Below are 22,668 nucleotides of genomic sequence, written 5' to 3'. Positions count from 1 at the left end.
TACTTTGGGCCATTTTGATGATATTAATTCTTCCTAGCCATGAGCATGGGATGAGTTTCCATTTCTCTTAAGAGTGACTTGTAGTTTTCAGGGTATAAGTCTTTCACTTCTTTGGTTAGGTTTATTCCTAGGTATTTTATTCTTTTTGATGCAATGGTGAATGGAATTGTTTTCCTGATTCCTCTTTCTATTGGTTCATTGTTAGTGTATAGCAAAGCCACAAATTTGTGTGTGTTAATTTTGTATCCTGCAACTTTGCTGTGTTCCGATATCAGTTCTAGTAGTTTTGGAGTGGAGTCTTTAGGGTTTTTTATGTACAGTATCATATCATCTGCAAATAGTGACAGTTTAACTTCTTCTTTACCAATCTGGATTCCTTGTATTTCTTTGTTTTGTCTAATTGCCGTGGCTAGGACCTCCAGTACTATGTTGAATAACAGTGGGGAGAGTGGGCATCCCTGTCTGGTTTCCGATCTCAGAGGAAATGCTTTCAGCTTCTCGCTGTTCAGTATAATGCTGGCTGTGGGTTTATCATATATAGCCTTTATTATGTTGAGGTACTTGCCCTCTATTCCCATTTTGCTGAGAGTTTTTATCATGAATGGATGTTGAATTTTGTCAAATGCTTTTTCAGCATCTATGGAGATGATCATGTGGTTTTTGTCTTTCTTTTTGTTGATGTGGTGGATGATATTGATGGATTTTCGAATGTTGTACCATCCTTGCATCCCTGGGATGAATCCCACTTGGTCATGGTGTATGATCCTTTTGATATACCGTTGAATTCTGTTTGCTAATATTTTATTGAGTATTTTTGCATCTACATTCATCAGGGATATTGGTCTGTAATTTTCTTTTTTGATGGGGTCTTTGCCTGGTTTTGGTATTAGGGTGATGGTGGCTTCATAGAATGAGTTTGGAAGTATTGCCTCTTCTTCTATTTTTTCGAATACTTTAAGGAGAATGGGTATTATGTCTTCTCTGTGTGTCTGATAAAATTCTGAGGTAAATCTGTCCGGCCCGGGTGCTTTGTTTTTGGGTAGTTTTTTGATTACCGTTTCAATTTCTTTGCTCGTAATTGGTTTGTTTAACTTCTGTGTTTCTTCCTTGGTCAGTCTTGGGAGGTTGTATTTTTCTAGGAAGTTGTCCATTTCTTCTAGGTTTTCCAGCTTGTTGGCATATAGGTTTTCATAGTAGTCTTTAATAATTCTTTGTATTTTTGTGGGGTCTGTCGTGATTTTTCCATTCTCATTTCTGATTATGTTGATTTGTGTTGATTCTCTTTTTCTCTTAATAAGTTTGGCTAGAGGCTTATCTATTTTGTTTATTTTCTCAATGAACCAGCTCTTGGTTTCGTTGACTTTTGCTATTGTTTTATTCTTCTCAATTTTGTTTATTTCTTCTCTGATTTTTATTATGTCCCTCCTTCTGCTGACTTTAGGCCTCATTTGTTCTTCTTTTTCCAGTTTTGATAATTGTGATGTTAGACTATTCATTTGGGATTGTTCTTCCTTCTTCAGGTGTGCCTGGATTGCTATGTATTTTCCTCTTAAGACTGCTTTCTCTGCGTCCCACAGAAGTTGGGGCTTTGTGTTGTTGTTGTCATTTGTTTCTCTATATTCCTTGATCTCTATTTTGATTTGTTCATTGATCCATTGACTATTTAGTAGCATGTTGTTAAGCCTCCATGTGTTTGTGAGCCTTTTTGTTTTTGTTGTGGAATTTACTTCTACTTTTATACCTTTGTGGTCTGAAAAATTGGTTGGTAGAATTTCAATATTTTGGAATTTACTGAGGCTCTTTTTGTGAGCTAGTATGTGGTCTATTCTGGAGAATGTTCCATGTGCACTTGAGAAGAATGTATATCCTGTTGCTTTCAGATGTAGAGTTCTATAGATGTCTATTAGGTCCATCTGTTCTAGGGTGTTGTTCAGTGCCTGTGTGTCCTTACTTATTTTCTGCCCGGTGGATCTATCCTTTGGGGTGAGTGGTGTGTTGAAATCTCCTAAAATGGATGCATTGCAGTCTATTTCCCTCTTTAGTTCTGTTAGTATTTGCTTCACATATGCTGGTGCTCCTGTATTGGGTGCATATATATTTAGAATGATTATATCCTCTTGTTGGACTGAGCCCTTTATCATTATGTAGTATCCTTCTTTATCTCTTGTTACTTTCTTTGTTTTGAAGTCTATTTTGTCTGATATTAGTACTGCAACCCCTGCTTTCTTCTCACTGTTGTTTGCCTGAAATATGTTTTTCCATCCCTTGACTTTTAGTCTCTGCTTGTCTTTGGGTTTAAGGTGAGTTTCTTGTAAGCAGCATATAGATGGGTCTTGCTTTTTTATCCATTCTATTACTGTGTGTCTTTTGATTGGTGCATTAAGTCCATTTACATTTAGGGTGACTATTGAGAGATATGTACTTATTGCCATTGCAGGCTTTAGATTCGTGGTTACCAAAGGTTCAAGGTTAGCTTCTTTAGTATCTTACTGCCTAACTTAGCTCGCTTATTGACTGTTATATACACTGTCTAGAGATTCTTTTCTTCTCTCCCTTCTTATTCCTCCTCCTCCATTCTTCATATGTTGTGTGGTTTGTTTTGTGCTCTTTTTAGGGGTGCTCCCATCTAGAGCAGTCCCTGTAGGATGCTCTGTAGAGGTGGTTTTTTGGGAGGCAAATTCCCTCAACTTTTGCTTGTCTGGGAATTGTTTAATCCCGCCATCATATTTAAATGATAGTCGTGCTGGATACAGTATCCTTGGTTCAAGGCCCTTCTGTTTCATTGCATTAAGTATATCATGCCATTCTCTTCTGGCCTGTAGGGTTTCTGTCGAGAAGTCTGATGTTAGCCTGATGGGTTTTCCTTTATAGGTGACCTTTTTCTCTCTAGCTGCCTTTAAAACTCTTTCCTTGTCCTTGATCCTTGCCATTTTAATTACTATGTGTCTTGGTGTTGTCCTCCTTGGATCCTTTCTGTTGGGGGTTCTGTGTAATTCCATGGTCTGTTCGATTATTTCCTCCCCCATTTTGGGGAAGTTTTTAGCAATTATTTCTTCAAAGAGACTTTCTATCCCTTTTCCTCTTTCTTCTTCTTCCGGTACCCCTATAATACGAATATTATTCCTTTTGGATTTGTCACGTAGTTCTCTTAGTGTTGTTTCATTCCTGGAGATCCTTTTATCTCTCTCTATGTCAGCTTCTATACGTTCCTGTTCTCTGGCTTCTATTCCTTCAATGGCCTCTTGCATCTTATCCATTCTGCTTATAAATCCTTCCAGGGATTGTTTCACTTCTGTGATCTCCTTCCTGACATCTGTGATCTCCTTCTGGACTTCATCCCACTTCTCTTGCATTTTTCTCTGCATCTCATCCCACTGCTCTTGCATTTTTCTCTGCATCTCATCCCATTGCTCTTGCATTTTTCTCTGCATCTCCGTCAGCATGTTCATGATTTTTATTTTGAATTCTTTTTCAGGGGGACTGGTCAGGTCTGTCTCCTCAGGTGTTGTCTCTGTGATCTTTGTCTGCCTGTAGTTTTGCCTTTTCATGGTGATAGAGATAGTTTGCAGAGCTGGTACAAGTGACCCCTGGAAGAGCTTCCCTTCTTGTTGGTTTGTGGCCTTCTCCTGGGAGAACAGCGATCTCTAGTGGCTTGTGCTGGGCAGCTGTGCGCAGACAGGGCTTCTGCTTCCTGCCCAGTTGCTTTGGGGTTTATCTGCGTGGCCTGGGTGGGGCTGTTCCTCCAAAATGGTGGAGCCCCGTTGGAGGGGGAGCGGCCGGGAGGCTATTTATCTCCGTAAGGGGCCTCTGTGCTCCCTGCTGCCCAGGAGGTTAGAGTGCCCAGAGATCCCCAGATTCCCTGCCTCTGGTCTAAGTGACCTGTCCTGCCCCTTTAAGACTTCCAAAAAGCACTCTCCAAACCAAAACAACAACAGCAACAATGAGAGAGAGAACAGAAAGAAAAAAAAAGGGAAAAACATGCGATTTTTTTTTTGTCCTCAGGTGCCAGTCCCAGGCACCCGCTCACTGGTCCTGCTGCCCTGTCTCCCTAGTACCAGGGTCCCTGTCCTTTCAAGGCTTCCAAAAAGCTCCCACCCACCAGTCCCGCAGGGAAAGAACGCTCGATATTTTTTGTCCTCAGGCGCTGGTCCCAGGCACCCGCTCACCAGTCACGCCGCCCTGCCTCCCTAGCACCGGGGTCCCTGTCCCTTTAAGGCTTCCAAAAAGCACTCGCCAAAAAGAGAGAAAAAAAGGGGAAAAACGCGCGATTTCCTCCGTCCTCAGGTGCCGGTCTCAGGCACCCGCCCACCGGTCCCACAGGGAAAAATGCGGGATATTCTTTGTCCTCAGGTGCCGGTCCCAGGCACCCGCTCACCAGTCCCGCTGCCCTGCCTCCCTAGCACCGGGGTCCCTGTCCCTTTTAGGCTTCCAAAAAGCACTTGCAAAAAAGAGAAAAATAAGGGGAAAAACGCGCGATTTCCTCTGTCCTCAAGTGCCAGTCTTAGGCACCCGCCCACCGATCCCGCAGGGAAAAACGTGGGATATTCTTTGTCCTCAGGCGCTGGTCCCAGGCACCTGCTCACTGGTCCCGCCACCGTGCCTCCCTAGCAATGGGAGCCCGTTCCTTTAAGGCTTCCAAAAAGCACTCGCCAAAAAAAAACCGCTCCAGTTTCTTTCCACCCGCCGGGAGCCGGGGGGAGGGGCGCTCGGGTCCCATCGGGCCAGGGCTTGTATCTTACCCCCTTCGCAAGGCGCTGGGTTCTTGCAGGTGTGGATGTGGTCTGGATGTTGTCCTGTGTCCTGTGGTCTCTATTTTAGGAAGATTTTTCATTGTTATATTTTCATAGCTCTATGTGTTTTTCGGAGGAGATTTCCACTGCTCTACTCACGCCGCCATCCTCTGTTTTTTTTCGATCCTAGTTTTTTAACCTGCAGGAATTTAGTTATATTAAATAATACTGACAAAGAGCTTAGAAATATTTGCATTGTGCAGAGTGTGTGCACTTCCAGCTCTGGGACAGATGCCGTGCCTGCCCTGCTCACAGCTCAGCTCTTGAGCTTGTGCAGTACTTGGCATGTAGGGGTCTTCAGCCTCTGTTTACTGAATTAATGGATGAGTGTTTATAAACAAAATATGCATAGAAGAACAAACAGCCTCATAGGAGGATTGGCTTCTTCAGCTTAAACCTCAGAATCACAGTAAACATTGTGAACACATACCGAAAGTACCGACTTTTTAGAGTATGCGTGAGGTGCGTTTTAGGTATGTGGAACACTGACTGTGACTATAGGAAGCTCCTTGGGTACCTTCCCGTACTGGTGAGGGCAAGGGGAAGCTTCTGTTCTATAAGGCATAATGGAGAAGAGAGAATTTCATCTCACAAATGGATTTTATGAGCACGTAATGTTATTTTGGAGAAGTGGGGTTAGTTGAGAGAATGAATACAGCAGGCCCTCCCTTTAGTTTCTGCAGCCTCAGTTACCCTCAGTCAGTTGTGGTCTGGAAGTAGATGATCTTCCTGGTAAGCAGAAGGTCAGTAGCAGCCTGACACTACATCACAGTGCCTACGTTATTTACCTCACTTCACCTCATCTTTTAGGCATTTTATCATCTCACCTGATCACAAGAAGCTGTCTGTGGACAGTACAGTAAGATATTTTGGGAGAGACCATATTCATATAACTTATTACTGTGTATTATTTGATTGTTCTATTGTTGTTAATCTCTTACTGTACCTAATTTACAAAGTAAACTTTGTCACAAGTATGTATGGATACGGAAAGCGTAGTACATGTAGAGTTTGGTATTATCCATGGCTTCAGCCTTCCATGCCAGGTCTTGGATCATAGCCCTGAAGGTGAGGGTGGATGGTGTGGTAGCTAAACAGAGCTTGGATTTAGCAACTGGCAGATATGCAAGTATAGGATATCTTAATGGACACTGTTTGAAGCTTTGGGTAAATCTCTGTATTTGAATGCAAGCATCAGGCATAAGCAACACAAATTGGCAATGATTACATAATTTAAACTCCAACTTTGTGTTTTTGCAGGGTTCTAAGTTCCTGTTGCCTCAGACAATGGATGAGCAATCACAAGGAATACAAGGGCCACCTGTCCCTCAGTTCCAGCCACAGGTAATTGTCCTAAAGATGGCAGCATAAATACGTGTTCATTATGTGAGGAAAGAAGTACATTTACAGTGCCTTTAGGAAGCAAAGTAGCCCAAAAATGCTAATTATGCATTTCCAAGTTTTAGTCAGAATTGTTTATATTTTAAAATAGTGTTTTAGAATACTTAGTTCTCATGTACAAACGTGAAAGAAAGGCAGTGTTAGCTCTTCACTGAGTGGCCTGTAGTGAGTGGCGTGAGGGGACAACCCCAGGCCCGGCTGTGGGGCTGTGAGCTTGTGTCCAGGCCTGCTGGCCGTGGCTGCCCTGCCCTGTCCGCTCCTGTCCTGCGTGTTGCCACTCTCCCAGCTCTCAGTAGTGCTGTGTTTCTCCCATTACATAGTTGCTTGCTTTTTGTAACAGAAAATGAAGTAAAAAGAATGTTTCAGTAAAAAAAAGTGCACACTCCATTGTCGATTGTTTGTCATATAAGACCCTGTGTGTTATGGATGCTCGCGGTGAGGCTCAGTCAGTACCTGACGGCAGGCTCCAGGGACAGACACCCTGAGGTGGGGCAGCACCTTATTTTTGTTGTTAATGCCTTAAGTTTGTTGTTATTCATTCATAAAGGCTGCATTTCTCAGTTTGGCATGTGAGACATTCTATAGTGTGTCTCAAATACACTCTCTAATCTTGTGTCAGTTTTCCTTGGATAGTAATTCTGAAATTGAAGAATTGGTAGATTTCTTTCAAATGAGGTCTGTAGTCAGGTTTGGGAGACACAGTCAGACAGTGACTTTATGGCGGCTCTTCTCAGGGCCTTTCATATACTTATGTGCCTTTTGGAGGACGGCGGGTGTGGTGTTTTAAACTTGACCGTGGGACTCCCCCAAACCCCCTTTTTAAGCACGTCTATTGACTTCTTACGCAGTCCATGTCCGTGAAGCACCATTCAGGAGATACTGCCTGTGAATGACTCCCTCTTCGCCTCTCTGACTGTGTTCAGTCCGTCCCCTCCATCCTCCTGTCTATCGTCTGAGATTCTGCACATCCTTCAGGGTCTGTCTAAAATACCTCTGCCCCTGCCACTTTTTCCGGTTTTCTAAAGGTAGTATTTTTTCCTGGAAATCTGATGATAACGTTCTTCGTTGCATGTCTTCTGGTATTTCTGAGACCTTTGTGTCACCTCACGTGGGCATTTCCCTTCCTCCTCTCGGGTCAGGCTCTTCTTGAGGAAGAGGACTGGGTCCCCCACTCGGGGATGACCTGTGGTCCTGCAGGGGCTCCAGGAAGGGCGGCCAAAGCCAGCCAGCGACCCCCTCGGACGCCGGCTAGCAGAGCCCCGTCCCTTGTGCACCTGACATGGCTGCCATGTCACACTTGCCTGAATTCTCTGTTCAGGAGAGGCTTAGCTTAGTGTGAGGCTGACATCTTCATTTCAACATGGTTGTTTGCTTTTTTAAATCCACTGTCTGTGTTTTGTGTTTTGGTCGTGAGTCATCAAGGCGAAACGAGGCAGCCCCTCTCTGTTAGGTACAGACGTAGCCGGTGCCGGTTCTGCCCGCTGCACACAACGTGGTTGCCTCAGGTGTCATTTCTAGTGAAGACAGTAAAGGAAGTGCCTCTAAAAACTGGGTAGTTCATGTTACGATTTTGAGATGCCCAGTTTTGAACAGCTCTAAGCTTAAAAGGGAAAAAAAGGCACTTGTGTTTTTGCCTCCTGCTGACTCACCAAGCAGGAAAGGTTGGAGTGGCGGTAGGAGGCAGAAATTAAAGTGATTGTTTTCCTGTGAGACACGAGGCTGCCACACAGCATAGATTCCAAGATTATATGTGTGGTTCTGCCTCTCCGTTTACAGCTACTCGTTCATGCCGCCTGCTGCTGCTCTGTGTGGCTGGACCCCTTCCCTGTTGGGAAGAGGCAGGTGTCAGCCAGGTTCTGTGGCCCATGGCCAGCGGGGGAGGGAAGGACGGCTGCCTCCTCTGCATTCAGACTGGTGGTGTGGGACAGCGAGAGGAAGACCGCCTGGCATGAGCCCACAGGCCTCAGTGCCTCCCGAGGCTTTGAAGAATGCTGCCCTCGGTGTCGCTGTAAAGGCTGGCCGACAGCGTCTCCTGTGTCATTCCACAGTGTCAGCCTGCATCACGGGATGGCGACAGCTAAGGGCAGTGCGTGGTTAGCCAGGGACTCCGTCCACTTTTGTGGTGCTGATACCGTCCGGACCACGGGATAGCTCAGGAAGTCAGCTTTCTAGGTGTCCAGCTCCAGTTCCTGTTACAATGATGAGTGATGTGTATTCTTGGTGAATTGTTCTGAGACAGACACTCTCACTGTGATGGGCGGTAACACATGCTCATTGTTTGTATGACACAAGTTTTTTTTTTTAAAGTTTCAGAATGTGAGATTTGTCTTTATTATTATTATTATTATTATTATTATTATTATTATTATTATTATTATTTGCATTACTGTCATTGTTTTGAGCTTAGGGAAAATTCTGTCAGTTCCCCTCTCCTGCCCTTCCTTTCATTTTCTTCTGTCTGATTCCTTCCACCCAAGTCTAGAAGATAATGTAAAGGATGTTTTGACTAGATTTTATCCTATATATTCTGACTGCTTTAGGACTGTTGTTTGTGGAGCAATGGATTTAGCTTAGTCAAAAACAAAAAAAGCAACAGACTGTATTAAAGACAGTGACAGAGACACAGTAAAATACTTTTTACCACAAGAATAATTTTAAGCAATAGAAGTTTGCAACTACTAAACTATTTCGTGAGTATTTTGATTGAGGGCTGTTTAGTGAAGAGGACTATGTACATTCACTTTTTTATCATAGATTTAAATATGAAAAATTATAATCTCTGAGTACAATTCTAAGAATTTCTGTGAGTAATTAGATTTTACTGTGGTAATCATCAGGACTTAGCTTACAAATTATTATTTGTAAATTTGAAGATGTCTAGTGTAACTCTTTGGCTCCCTGTGACAGAGGGAAAGCACCCCAGGTCTGCAGGCAGAAAACACACCCCTTACTTGTACAGCTCGGGAGCTGTGAGGGTCTTGCCGTGCAGTCTCCCGACTGGAATAGTCACGTAGGCCACCGTCCTTCAGGCCCCAGGCAGCCCTGCCGACAGTGCCCTGCTGCCTGGCGTGTTGGCGAGCCCGGAGACATGAGCTGAAGTCGCCTCGTAGCATGTCGGGGTGGTGGTCCGGGGCCCTCTGGGCAGAGCAAGGTAGCTCCTGTGGACCCTACTGAGTAGGTAAGATTTTTGGACATGGTAACTATGTTACTGTCCCCTCTTTTCAGCTTAATTTGCAGGAGTGCTTTATGAGATAAGGATCATTGTAAGCGTACTTCTTTTGATGAGTTAATTTTGCCAAGGTACTTGTCATATAGCACCGAGCAGAGCTTCTGTTCGAGGAAGGCTTTATAGAAATTTAGATGTGTTGGTCTCCTTTTAACTGTTTGTTTTATTACATAACCTTTTATTGATGAAGGTACAGGAAAAAGAGCAGCAGACTCCTGAGCAGAGAAGGCTCTTGCCACTGTTTAAGGTCATGGCCGGAACCTCAGGTGACCCTAACCGTGCTTACGGCGTCACACCCTTGGCCCGTTCTTCCCCTGGGCGATGATTCCGCGTCTTTCCTCTCCACACCCGGCACGTATCCCACCCTCCCTCTCAGCCGATGCCCCGTTTCCTGGTTCACTTGAAAAACTGGAGCATCGGGAGAGCTGCCCCAGACCGCTCGCTGGTCGTCGTCCTCGCGGCCCGTGCTGTTGGGTTCGCCAGCCCCCCGCCCTGGAAGGCCGACCTCAGCGCGGCCCCAGCTGCCCCCAGCTGTGCCCGTCTGCCAGTCCTCCCGTCACCATACTGTCTCCTCTCTTTTTCCATCTCAACAACAAACCAAAACAAAACCAAAAACAGCTTTTGAAGTCCTCCTCTCCATCTGCTGACCTGAAAATCCCCAGAAAGATTTGCTTGTGCCGAGTCTCCCGTTTCTCCTTTCTCCCTGCACCGCTCTTGCCAGGGCCCCGCGCGGGTCTGGTGGTCAGTCCTCAGGCCTCGTACTGGCTCGGCAGCCGCGCCCTCCTCTGAAACCTGGTCACCGCCTGCTTCCGAGAGCACTGCTCCTCTTCCGTCTCATGCTCCCCCGGCTGATTCCCCCTTCTGGCTTCCCCAAGCGGAGTGCCCCGGGACGTCCGGCCTCTTCTGCATCTCTGTCCCTGAACCGGTCATCGCTCTCGGTTTCGTGATCCTGAATATGATCTGTGTGTTGGTGATCCTCAAATTTATATCTCAACCTGGACCTCTGTCCTGGTGCCACACTCATATGTCCGGTTTCCTGCTTGGCATCGGATTCCGTTGCATGTCTCAAGCCTGACGTGTCCGACCCTGAACTCTGTTCCTTGCGAACTGTTCCGTCTGCCACCCTCTCCAGAAGCTGCTGGCAAGTCCTTCTGTTCAGTTCCTCCGTCTGGAACTCCCAGGCTCCCGTGACTTCCTCGCATCTCTTCGTCTCATCTAATCTGTCAGCAGATCCACATATCTTTAAAATATATTTAGAATTGGAATACTTCCTACTCCTCCACTGGTCACAGTCCTTCTGATCTGACACCCACTGGACGCCGGTAGCTTCCCACTTGGTCTCTGCCCCCACCCTTGCCTCCCTTCAGTCTGCTGTCAACACAGAATCAATAGGAAATTATACAAAATACAAAAGTTCAGTCAAATCATGGCTGTTTAAAACATTGTATCTGTTCCTTGTCAGCTTGCTGATTCATCAAGCATATATTTAAATACCACCTTCTGTGTCCCTTCCATGAAAACTGAGCCTCCGCACCTGGCCAGTGTGGCCTCAAGGCTGAACTTACTCCATGGACCCCTTCCTGCCTCGTCTGCCGCCTTCCATTCGGCTCGCTGCTGGTCTCCTAGAGCAGAAGCTTCGTCGGTAGCTCCTGGAACGGCGCCCAGAGCACCTAGCAGGCACCCAGGTGATGCTGTCAAATGGATGTGAACTTGGTATCGAATCGACCCATTCTTTCTTTTCGAGCACCACCTTTTAAATGAGCATTACAATATATAAGTATCTCCAGAATTCCTCTTTCATCGTACAGGTAACCACCTATGTCCTCCATTTCTTTCTGGACTCCTTTTCTTCTCTCCTCCTCACTTTAGCTGGAATGTCCCTCTTTGCCTCAGGGACCCTGCTTCCCCTGGAACCCTCAGGCGGAGGCCACTCGTTCTCTAGGACCCGCACATCGGGGGGCTGGGGGGCAGCGGCCATCCCCATCCAGGGACACTTCAGACCCTGCTTCTCTCTTCTCTCGGCAGTGGGGAGGCTCCTGCCACCCGTGGATGGATTCGCGCCTTCCCAGCAGCTGCTCCTCGCTGGCCTCGTCGCCCCTCTGCTGGGACTGACAGCGTGGCCCCTGGCTCGCCGTCCCCTCACCTTCCTCCAGCCTTTGCCCTGGGCAGTTGATTCCAGGACCTGCTGATGATTGCGCTCTCAGAATGCAGCTACCCTGTGCTAGGCATTCTGAGTACACGGTTTCATCTGTCCCCACAGAGGGCACTTGAGGCATCATTTCTCATACTTTGTAAACAGAGAGACTGCAGCTCAGACTGAGTAACTAACCTGCTGGCGGTCAGGCAGTAGTAAGTGTCGGCGTTGGACCCCCGTCTGGTCCGAGCCAGCGGCTGCCTAGCTTTCCCAGAAGCGGCCTCGCGCACACCGCCTGGCCGGCCGGGGCTCCTCAGGCTCTGCGGCCCTTGAGGTTCATGCCTCGTCTCGGGGTGAGCTGGGTCGCATCCTGCTCAAGGCCGCCTCTGCTGGCGATCACTGCCCCGCATGCTGCTGCCCGGGCGCCCAGCAGGGAGTCTCGCCCCCGGAGCTCAGACGGTCCCCACGCTGTCTTGGCTCTGCTCCCTGAACAGCTGCCGAGCCTGCTTGCGGCCTTGGTGTGTAGCTGCTCTAATTTAGATCATTGTCACCATTTGCCAGGATTATTGCTGAAGCTTTGTAACTGATCTCTTTGTCTCTCATTTTATCTTTTGTAATCCATTCTTTACATTGTAGCAAGAGCCTTCTTGTAAAGCATGTATTTTATTATATTGATCTTAAAATGCTGGATTTTTAGTTGCTGTGGGAATGAATTCTGCATTTTCTTATTTGTGTTAAGGTCTTATATCGTCTGATCTTTTACTTCTCCAGCTGCATTTTGTGTCATTCTCTATTCTGGACTCAGATTCAGGTTTATCTTGCTTATTACACGTGCTCTCTTTCACCTCCAAATCCAAGGTGGTGATGTAATCGCCTCAGGGGGCATTCAAGAAGAAATGGTCTCTAATGGAACACAGTGAGCGCAAAGGCTCCTTATAAACGTATATGATCTACAGTTCATGATGGAGACCCCAGGGAAAGTGTGATAGCAGAGGGGATATGTAATTTGAAGACAACAAGAAGATTACTCTCAGAAAAATGGTTATTGGGCAGTTCCTTGTGCTAGCATGATTCTGATAAATGAGAACGTACCCTTCCAGCAGTGGCGTGCACTTTTGTAGATCATATTTTATATTGATGAGTAGTGGGTAATGGACACTGAGTGAATGTTACTTGGATGAATGAATGAATCTCTAAATGAAAACTAAGTGCCACCTCTTCAGCTAAGCATTGCTCACTTTAACTTTATTATGTCAGTATTACCTAGATTTCAGTGACTTGAGAGTTATTTAGGAAAAGACTGGAAGAGAATGAGGAGAAAGCTGTCAAACAAGAAGTGATTTCAAAATACCTAAAATTTGGTTGAATTTTGCATTAAATTGATTGATCATATTTACATATTTAGGGATCAGTCTTTCTCAGATTTTAAAGGAAGTACTTTGAGAAAGATGATTTTGAAAGAATGAGAATAGGGTGAGGATTCACTCCTCTGCTGTCTTGGAAATTCCCATTTGAACGGCGGTGTGGGTGGGATGAGGCTGGCCGCAGTCCCAGTAGTTCTCCACCCTTGCTTGGACCTGCGTTCAGAGCCCGGCACACAGTTTGATGACTGGTGAAAACTGTTCTGGGGTTGAGGGTGAATTTGGTATTTGGAAATATTCTTAACATCCCTTCAAGCCAAGTATTTAATTGGTACCTAGTCTTGGTATTCCTCTTTTGATACAGTGGGATACCTTCTTACATGAGGCCATGGTTTTCATAGGGTCCACGAACTGGCTGCAGTTCTAAAGGCGACGTTTCAGATGTGCTCAGTGTTGGGAACCTTCCCTGACCGAGTCCGCATGCCCCGTGGCACCTGTGTTGGAAAGGCAGCACTGGGCGTGTGGATTCTGCTCTGTTAGAATCCAGTCATACTACCTTCCATGTAGGATACCTTTATATTTTGTCTTCTTTTATATCACAGTCATTTGAATATTATGACTTAATGGCTATGATTACATTTCATAGTTTTCTCACGAAATACCCATAAAACAAATATTTCCCAAATACAAAAATTTTGATGTTTCTCCAGCTATACACATATATAGAATAAATTTAATTACGGTTTTCTTTTTGGCTGGATCTCATTCAGTGTGCAGCGTGGGGACGGGGGTGAGGACTTCCTGGAGGAGTCTTCACAGGGTGTCCGTCAGAGGGCGAGGGGAGGGCCGCGGTCAGTTCCGCCCAGTGCGAACCTCCAGAACCAGTGGATGGGAGACTGAGCAGGGAACCCGCGTGCCCAGTGGGAGGGAGCTGAGGAGGCGGGGAGGCTGGGGGCGCCCTGTCCGTCCCCCACCTTGGGTGGGGTGTGGGGAGAGGCTGAGGGTTCAGGCCCTGCCATGGGCTCGGGGTGCAGCCAGGGCTCCGCAGTCGCGCCCTCCGGGTCCGGGGCTCCCTGCTCCCTAGCTGCTCTGGGGGCCGAGGTGCCCCACGTGCGCCCCCCTCCGTGTCTGAGCGAGGAGTGCACCCCCTCCCATCGCGTCCTGCGAACCGCACTGTGTTCTTCGCCGTGTTTCTGTTACCTGCCTGCTGCCCAGGCTGCTTCACCTTCTGCCTTGTTTTTCCCAGGAAATGGCATCACTGTCAGGTGCTCAGGCCAAAAACCTGCGATTTGTCCTTGATTCCTCCCTGCCTTGCCCCTCACCGTGCCCCCAGGCCGTGTGCCTCGCCCCGGCCCGACCCCCTGTTCCCTCTCCCGCTGCTCTGAGCCGGGCCCCCGTTCTTCGTGCCCGCGGCCCATGAGGCCACAGCACGGTGCTCCGGAGCCCAGTGCCACCGGCCCGCTCGCCCCTGGAGGCCTGTTCTCGTCGCGGGCCCCTCTGCACCCCTCCAGCCACGGTGTCCTTCCCGCTCCCCTCGAATGCCCCAAGCCCGGTCTTCCCTTCAGACGTTTCCCCAGCGGTTCTGTCTGTGCCTTGCTTCCCCCTGGCCTCCAGTGTTAGTGTCAGTGTCCCCTCCGCACGGTCATCCTGCATCACCCAGTCCCAGATGACCACCTGCTCGTGGGCCATCAGGTCACCACCCATTTCTTTCATGGAGCTCAAATGTGCAGAATAAAGGTTAGATGCTACTGTGTATTTGTTTATTGTCTTTTTGTTTTTGTGTTACCCTTCTCTGTTAATATTTGTGGAATAAAGGAGTAAGTTTTAGAAAACCTCTTCCCTCCATTTCTCCCCATCTCTGTGTCTGTAGGAGGCGTTTTCTCACCATGTTTGGCTTCCCCAGGGGTGCTCGTGGAGGGGTGGGGGTGCAACTCCTTTGTCATGAACCAGCCGTCTTGCTCATCACCATCAGCTGGGGAAGGTGATCAGTGTTCTGGCCACACCGTGTGGGTGTGGTCATCACTGTGCTGAGCAGGACGCCTGGTGACGGTCAGTGATACGAATGCTAGGGCCTTGTAAATGTCTGCTGAGGTAATAGGTTACATTTGGTCACTCATGTTTCTTATGCTATAGTGAATTTCCTGCTTTGTTTGAAGAAAGCCAGTTGTAATGATTAATGGCATATTGTATCCCCCAACACTTAGTATCTTCAGTAATAGGTGACTTTGAATAGTTGAAGTAATTTTAAGAAGATAATATTTCAAATGGAAGGAGTATGAATACTTAGACTTTGCTGGGACAAGTGTGTGTGTATGTGGTGTATGTTTTGTGTGTGTGTATGTGTGTTGTTTTGTCTTTTTGTTTCCAGTGAGGCTTGTGGAAAATAACATGGCTGAGTTGTGTTAGATACTGTCAAAAGGATATCGTAGTTTGGGTAGTTTGGAGATGAGAAATGTCTTTTTCAAGATCATAGTGTCTGTTGTTTGCTAAATAAAATTGAAGGGCATTTTGAAGTTTTGTTGCTTCAAAATCCTAGAGAAATTCAGTAATATTAATGTAAAATATAATTTATTAATTCACATGATTGTGTAATGTGGAAATCACCAGTAAGAGATGAGTTTGCACTAACAATGAAAACCTTATTAATGATGTTAAATATTGTAATTAATACTGGCTTGCATATCAGACCATTGATAACAGTACCTCTAGGAATCATCAGGACATGATTTTCTCCCTGGGGACCCTGCTGAGTCCATGCTGTGCCTCTTCTAATTTCCCCAGAGAGCGTTGTCATCATCATGCTATCGTGAGTTATCTCACTGCTCATTGAATGTCCTTGCCATCAGATTTAAGGTAAATTAAATAAACTAATTTAAACCTTGCAAATGATTGGTTAAATAGTCTGTATCTGCAAAAATAAGAGCGAATTCTTCTGTGGCACAGAAGAATGAATTTTATTTTGAAAAGAAAAGTGTAGATGTGAAGAAAGTAGCAAACACAGGCTCACTTTAGTCCCGGTTAGTCAGTGAGACCTGGTGTGCGGTGGTCAGAGGCACCCAGAGCCGCAAGAGATCCGTTAACAGGACCCCAGGGCGTTTAAGGCGCCAGATAGCTTCATCCACGCTAGGGTTTGATTTCTCAGCTGTCATTTGTAACTTTGGAGATTTATTTTATTTTTCTGAGATTTCAGAATGCTTTTATAGTATAATCTGTTACTATACAGATTGATATCTCTAGAGGCTAAGCAGAATTACCACAAATGTAATATAAAGTGCTCCCAAGATCAGTTTTAATTATGCCCTTTAAGGAGTAGTGTATATCTTATAGTTAGTAATTAAAAAATAACAATACTACTAAACAACTTATTTATATAGGCATTGAAAATACTTATCTGAGGGTCTGAACTCTTTTTTACTAATCTTAGAAGATACTGTACTGAGTCAGCCACATCCTTTCTCAGTTCTCTGTTGTTACAAAAGTCAAGCAGCTACAAACTTGTAGGGTTCATGGGCTTTGAACCAGTTAGTCCTCTTCAGTTTGTCTGTAATTGTAAACTTTATTTTAAGCGTGTTCCAACCAGGTAGCCTAATTGCCACCAAACATGGTTTATCAATCAAATGCTCCTCCCATCCCCCGATAATTTTTAAAAGGACTCTAGGCACAGTAATGATAGATGTTTTGTGTTATCCCCCAAGCAGCCTTACACTCAGGGAGTCAGACTGTCTGCATTCACGAATCATGGTGAATGGGGGCATCCCCGTTGGAAGGCAGAGCACAAGGTCCTCTGATGCTCAGAGTTCTGGTGAGATGCCCTCGTAGGTGGGATGTTCAGTTGCAAAGAGAGGCAGATTCCATTTGCAGCCCAAAGAGGGACTGGAAGAGAAGACTGAGTTAGAGGTGAAAGAATTTTAACTGTGAAAATGAGAGGCTATTAAGAGGAAGCTCTGCACACAAGCACCCTGTTAGGAGAGGGTGTTGGGGGGCTGCCCTTCTGGGGGCACTTGTGTCACTACCTGGGCCATGGTGCCACGGCAGGCTTACCCTAGGCTTGGATAGCTTGCCTGCTCAGAAAGACACTGACATGAGGACCGGCCATGGCCCAGGCCTCGCCGACTTGCTCCGGAACCTCTGCCTCCCCTGTCAGGCGGTGTGGGGGCCCAGTGGATTCCTCTGAACGCCACGCCTCAGTGAGGCTGTGGCGCTCACCGGGCGTGAGCCGTTGTGTCACTGGCGTCTCCTCTCGCGGTGGGGCTAGGTGGCCCTTTGCTTCCTCTGCTGAGGAGCTGGCAGAGGGAGAGCCGAGCCTTCTCGCTCGCAGGGCTGGGCTTTGTCCATGGCGCGCTCTGCTCCCCGGCCTGGTCCTTCTGGGAGCCTGCCAGTAGTTCCGGGCACTCGGGATGTACGGAAGTCTTTTGCATCCATTAAATCCTTTCAGCCACGTCCACTCCTTAGCAGTTTCATCTACTTTATGTCAGGCCACTTTCATGGCATCTGGATACAAAGACAAAACTTGGTTTCTGCCTCTAAGAAACTCAGTTCATGGAGGGAGAGCTATGTGACTGTAAACTAACCCTTACATTGCAGTGAGACCCCAGGCCTGGCTCAGGGCCTGAGTTTGAATCTGCAGTGTTGAAGGGCCACTGTCGGTTGCCGTGGAAGCGCAGAGGCAAGGCCAGGAAGGCTGCCTGAGGGAGCTTAGGTGGTTCCTCAGAAGGGCCGGCACTCGGCGCGGAGGTGAGTGCGGTTTGCCAGGTGTGAAGGGCAGAGTCCCTCGGAGGCAGGGGACAGCAGATGCCTTGCACAGAGAGGCCGAAGCGCGCATAGTGCCCTTGGGGAGCAAATGGAGTGGCTGTTGACTGAGGCCCGCAGCTGGCACAAAAGTGCTCCAGGTGCCCTCTGTGGAGGTCAGGTGTCGTCTGTATGGTGGAAGACACAGAGTAGGCTACTTCTGTCCTGTAAGTGACTCATACCAAATCCAGAAGCCATCCTGTACAGCTCAGCAGAACAGCCTGGTCATTATGGGACTGCAGGGGCTGAGGCCCGGCGTACACCCCGGGGAAAAGGCAATCTCAGTGATTTTATTTGATTTACATTTCATACTGATTTGAATCTCATTTTGCTGAGTTATTTTATTCCCAGTATGACTCTAATGCTAAACTAAAAACATGGGGAAAGGGACATCATTCGAAAGAGGACATAGCTCTTTCCTGCAAAGAGTTCTTCACTCACGCGGGCACCCATTTGATGATCCATTCCTCAGTCTGAGGCGCCCAGTTCAGCGCTGCCTACGGGGGGACAAGGCTCGTCCGGAAGAGGCACGGCACTGACACAGTGCGGTAGGATCATTACTGACGGGTCTGTTTACCTGTCTGATGGTCTCCTAAAGGAGGCCTCATGCTATGCAAGCTTGTTTTTATACCAACGGTGGTGCGGCAGAGACCCAAGGGTAGTTGGAGGTGTACAGCTATGCCTCTTGCATGTCAGCTCTCCGTCTGCCCTGGGTGACAGGACCTGGGAGTGGATGAGACCGACTGTCATTCACCCACGGTGCCCTTTGGAGAAAGGCCACGGGGGGAGAAGGTGCGGCAAATGGGCTGTGAAGTTTGCATGCGCTGCCCACTGTTAAACAGATCGCGTCTAATGAAGTGTCCAAGGCTCAGGCCGTATCAGCCTAATCCTCGGTGGCGGTTCATCCCTCAACTGCCAGAAAACACTGCCCTTGGGCCCTCTGTGGCCACTCTGGCCGCCTGGTCTTAATAAACCAAGCGAGGTGCCTGGTCTTAATAAACCAAGACAGTGTGTAATCTGACATGCAAATGTAGGTCATTGCATATGTAAATGTGTGATTACAAACCCGCATGCCAAAACACATTAGTGAGACTCGCTCTCAGCATGTGGCTGTCACCCTGCCTTAGCGGTTCCCGCCGATGCTTGTCAGTCACCGTGCAGACAGAAGATGGTCCCCGGTCAGGTCAGGAATCCGGACTGTGTTGCTGCGCCCCTGTGCTGCGGCTCTGTGATGGCAGGTGCCCCTCGGGAGGAAGAGCCGTCTGTACAGATAGGAGGGAGAGGGTTCTGTTTATTAGATGTCGCAGACTATCTTAGGATGTCAATTTTTTTTGAAAAAGATGTCTTGGAAAAGCATAGGCAAAAAAAAAAAAACTCTTCAAGTGAAACTTTTATTTGAAGTTAAACTTAAAAAAGTTGCTAATCCTGTTGAATGTATCCGAGCAGTGGTACCTGTTCAGTTTCTTTTGTTAAGTAGGTGCTATTGTGGCAGTGACACAAAAACATAAACTAATGGCTATAAAAATGAGTCTTCTTATAAATGAATGGCATGGCAAGTTGTTTCCCTTTGATACTTTTATTTTTCTTTTACTTTTTTATCATGGTATATATTTTTGTTCTCATTTCTGACATCTGTTTCTATGCCAAAGGTTTGTTTTTCATCAGAAGACTTGACATTGAAAATATCTCTATCACTGTGTGCTGGGTCATCCTGACTTTGTTTGGTAGCTGTGGTGGTACAGCGAAGGCTGTGCTTGGGAATCAGCTGGACATAGGTTTGCTCGACAGCATCCGCGTTATAGGATTGTCATGAGAATTGAATTAGATGGCATATGAAGTCCTAATAACAGGACCTGTTAACTTGTAGGTACCAGAATGGAACTTCTATTAGTGTAGTATTTGTTATTATTATTATCTATTCTAACAATTACTTAGAGTCTTATAGTTAAGAAATGAATTTGTGCAGTTTATTATATTCTAGTTATTTTACATGCCTTAAGGAATATTTTTGACAATATTTTGGACTTTCAGAATAAAGAAAAGCATTGCACACTAACAGAAATTATTGTTTCTTTAATCTCCTTTTGAGAAACACTGTATTTGAGTTACACTGAAACTTCAGTAGAATTTTAGGGCATTTGCTACTTGATAGATGTAGTGAAATCAGCAAGATAAAATGTGTTGGGGGTCAATGTAAAACACTGCCTACGTGTCCGAATAGCTGTTCTGGGGACACCAGCCTCCACAAAGGTCTGTTTGAAGCACTAGGGGTTCATGTTGAGTTGTGTGTTCGTGAGCCAGTGTTGTGTTTGTGTGGCACGCTAGTCATTAGAGGGTGCAAAGCCAGGCCTCACAGGTGTGTCATGTTTACTCCATGCTGGCTCAGAGTAGAGAAGGTCCAGAAAGGATGTGAGCAGAGGCCAAAGGCTTGGACAGGTGTGCTTAACAGTAATCCAGGGATCTCAGAAAGGTCTGTGTGCATTTAGTCAAAAAAGAGAACGTGGGGGTGGACGACACTGTTACAGGCAGAGGGGCCAGGGGGGGATTCGATTTTCACAGGGATATTGTGGCCTCAGCGCAGTGTCCCACCCTGGCAGGTACTCGTTACTGTTTGCCCTGGGACTGACCGAGGGATGGAGCGAGTCTATGACAGACTGTGACATGACAGACTAATGAGCTTAGGAGCTGAGACTGAGTAAAATTAGGGGTTGGATTTTGTCTAAGCGTAGGAATGGTCCTTGTGCACCCTTCCGTCCCCGTAGTGTCTGGCACAGTGCAATGAGGCGCCTCCTCTGTGTGCTTGGGTTAACTTCCAGAGCAGAAAACATTTCTGATTGATCTGTTTCCCCAGCAGCTAGCACAGTGCCCAGTACATAGTTAAGTATTAAAAAGTGTTAAGAAAAAGAAAATGCTTTTCCATAAACAACAAAAAACGTTGTTTAAAAGTGTAGTGATGCGCTAAGTGACAGAAGCCCCTCTGAGAAGCTGCTTAGGGTGTGGTTCCTGATCTGTGACTTTATGGAAAAGGTGAGCCTGTGGGGTCAGTGGAAAGGTCAGCAGTGCTGGGGTGGCAGGAGGGAGGGTGGATGGGTGAGCCCAGAGGGTTTTTAGGGCAGTGGCAGTACACTGTATGGCAGTGTAATGATGGATACTTCATACACGTTCGTCCAAACCCACAGAGGCACACCGCCATGCGGGGCCCCATGTAAGGCTGGGTCTTTGGGTGATAACGAGGTGTCCCTGTGGGCTTCTGAATTTTACAATTTTACAGTTAGCTTACGCAAATGTACCATCTGGTGCTGGATGTTGATAAGGGGGAGGCCGTGCATGTGTGGGAAAGCTCTCTACCTTCCTCTCTGTTTTGTTGTGAACCTAAAACTGCTCTAAAAAAAATAAAGACTTGAAAAAAAAAAGTAACAATTATGGTGGTGGTGAATTCCCTGCCACTGGAAATACTGTCAGCCAGTTCATTAAGTTTTTTTCATATATTAGTTGATAGGACGGAAGAAAGGAGAAAGAGAGTGTGCGTGCGTGCATGTGTGCACACTCGTGTATGTGTGTCTGTGTGTGTATGCATGTGTGTGGGGGCCACTTCAACTCAAAGATACTCAAAAAAGAAATATCAGCGAAGCACTGCATTGAATGGGACAAGTCCGTGTTCTGTGAGCTGGGAGACCCTGAGAGCCCCTCTATCATACCTCAGAATCCTCCTCATGCCCAAGTCTTTGTTTGCTTTTGTTCTTAAGCCCTTTCTATCTCTCGTGCTGTATGTATTTTTCATGTTTACCTTGTTACTACTTTACTTCCCCACTAGGACATAAATTTTTTGAGTGCTAGGACTATTGTCTGTTGCGTTCGCTGCTGGATGCCAGTGGTGGAGCAGTGCCCGGCCATGAATAGTTCAGTGAATATTTGTTGAATGAATGGATGCCTGCAAGCTTATCATAGGTGTTACCTGCTTCTGTGAAACCAATCAATGATTGTGTGTGTATTGTGCGACTGAAACTTTTCTGACTTTTTTAATTACAGAAGGCCTTACGACCGGATATGGGCTATAATACACTAGCCAACTTTCGAATAGAAAAGAAAATTGGTCGCGGGCAATTTAGCGAAGTTTATAGAGCAGCCTGTCTCTTGGATGGAGTACCAGTAGCTTTAAAAAAAGTGCAGGTAAGATGATTTTCATTATATAAATCAATGTGACATTATACTATGTGAATAATAAACAGAGAAAAGTATATCCTAAGTGGGTAAGACAGTCTTAAGTTGAGAATGCTGGGAAGAATAAAAATTGTACTTTAAAAGCCTGAATTAAGTGTAGCTGAGAGTGAAAATTAATTTTTAGTTTTAATATTACTTCTAGGATTTAAAAGTGTGGCTGGTTTTGTTCACCCTGATGCAGTAGTGACTGTGACGATCGATCCCTGATGAGCTTTCACAGCTCTAGAGTTTAGGACACAGACGGGAGTCGTCACCGGGGCATGAACCAGGTGCTTCTCCGCCGAGGGTCTGCATCTCCAGGCCTCACGGAGGGAGAGCTGATGGCCTCACCTTAGTAACAGACGGTCGGGAGTCGGTGAGGGATTAAACCCGCGTAGAGAACCACGGGCAAGAGGTGAAGGGGAACGGAGTGAACTTCAGTGACTGGGGGAAACAGTGAGGTTGAATTAGAGGACTGATGTCCTATTCAACATGTCCATGTTCTATTTGTTCGTAAGTCAGCTCTGCCCTGCAGCCCTGGCCCTTGTCTTCTCAGGTTCCTGGGTCTTGCTCCTTTTACCAGTCCTGCCCCGACCCTGGTCAGTCCCCCCTGCGCTGCCCTGCAGCGCCCGCCTGCCCGAGTCCTATAGCGCCACCTGCCTCCCGATCCTGGAAGTCGAATTTCACTTGGCTTCTGGTCCAGAAGGCACCTGCCTTTCCGCCTCGGAGCATGCTTGACGTCGTACATCTTTACTTCCCTAATAAAGA

The 22,668-nt window shown here is 46.7% G+C and overlaps 1 protein-coding gene across 12 annotated transcripts in view; it reads left to right on the top strand.

Moving 5' to 3' along the window:
• The window catches only part of NEK7 (NIMA related kinase 7), a 120,467-nt gene that overhangs the window by 41,386 nt on the left and 56,413 nt on the right, over positions 1–22,668 (top strand). For 7 of the 12 annotated variants that reach the window (XR_012123010.1, XR_012123009.1, XM_037004678.2 and 4 more), the window contains exons 2-3: positions 6,051–6,134; positions 21,730–21,870. Coding sequence is in view for 10 of the 12 variants with exons in the window: in XM_037004678.2 (XP_036860573.1) it covers positions 6,078–6,134; positions 21,730–21,870 (198 nt within the window). In the remaining 2 variants the exon portion in view is untranslated. Of the gene's footprint in view, positions 1–6,050; positions 6,135–10,942; positions 11,103–11,123; positions 11,226–21,729; positions 21,871–22,668 lie in introns of those variants that run through there. The other 5 variants (XM_073217208.1, XM_073217210.1, XM_073217209.1 and 2 more) reach the window with 3 other exon arrangements.

This window comes from Manis javanica, chromosome 11 (genome assembly GCF_040802235.1).
Source record: "Manis javanica isolate MJ-LG chromosome 11, MJ_LKY, whole genome shotgun sequence".
Classification (NCBI taxonomy): Eukaryota; Metazoa; Chordata; class Mammalia; order Pholidota; family Manidae; genus Manis; species Manis javanica.
Note: the sequence above shows the minus strand (reverse complement) of the source record. Positions and strands in the feature narration are given on the sequence as shown.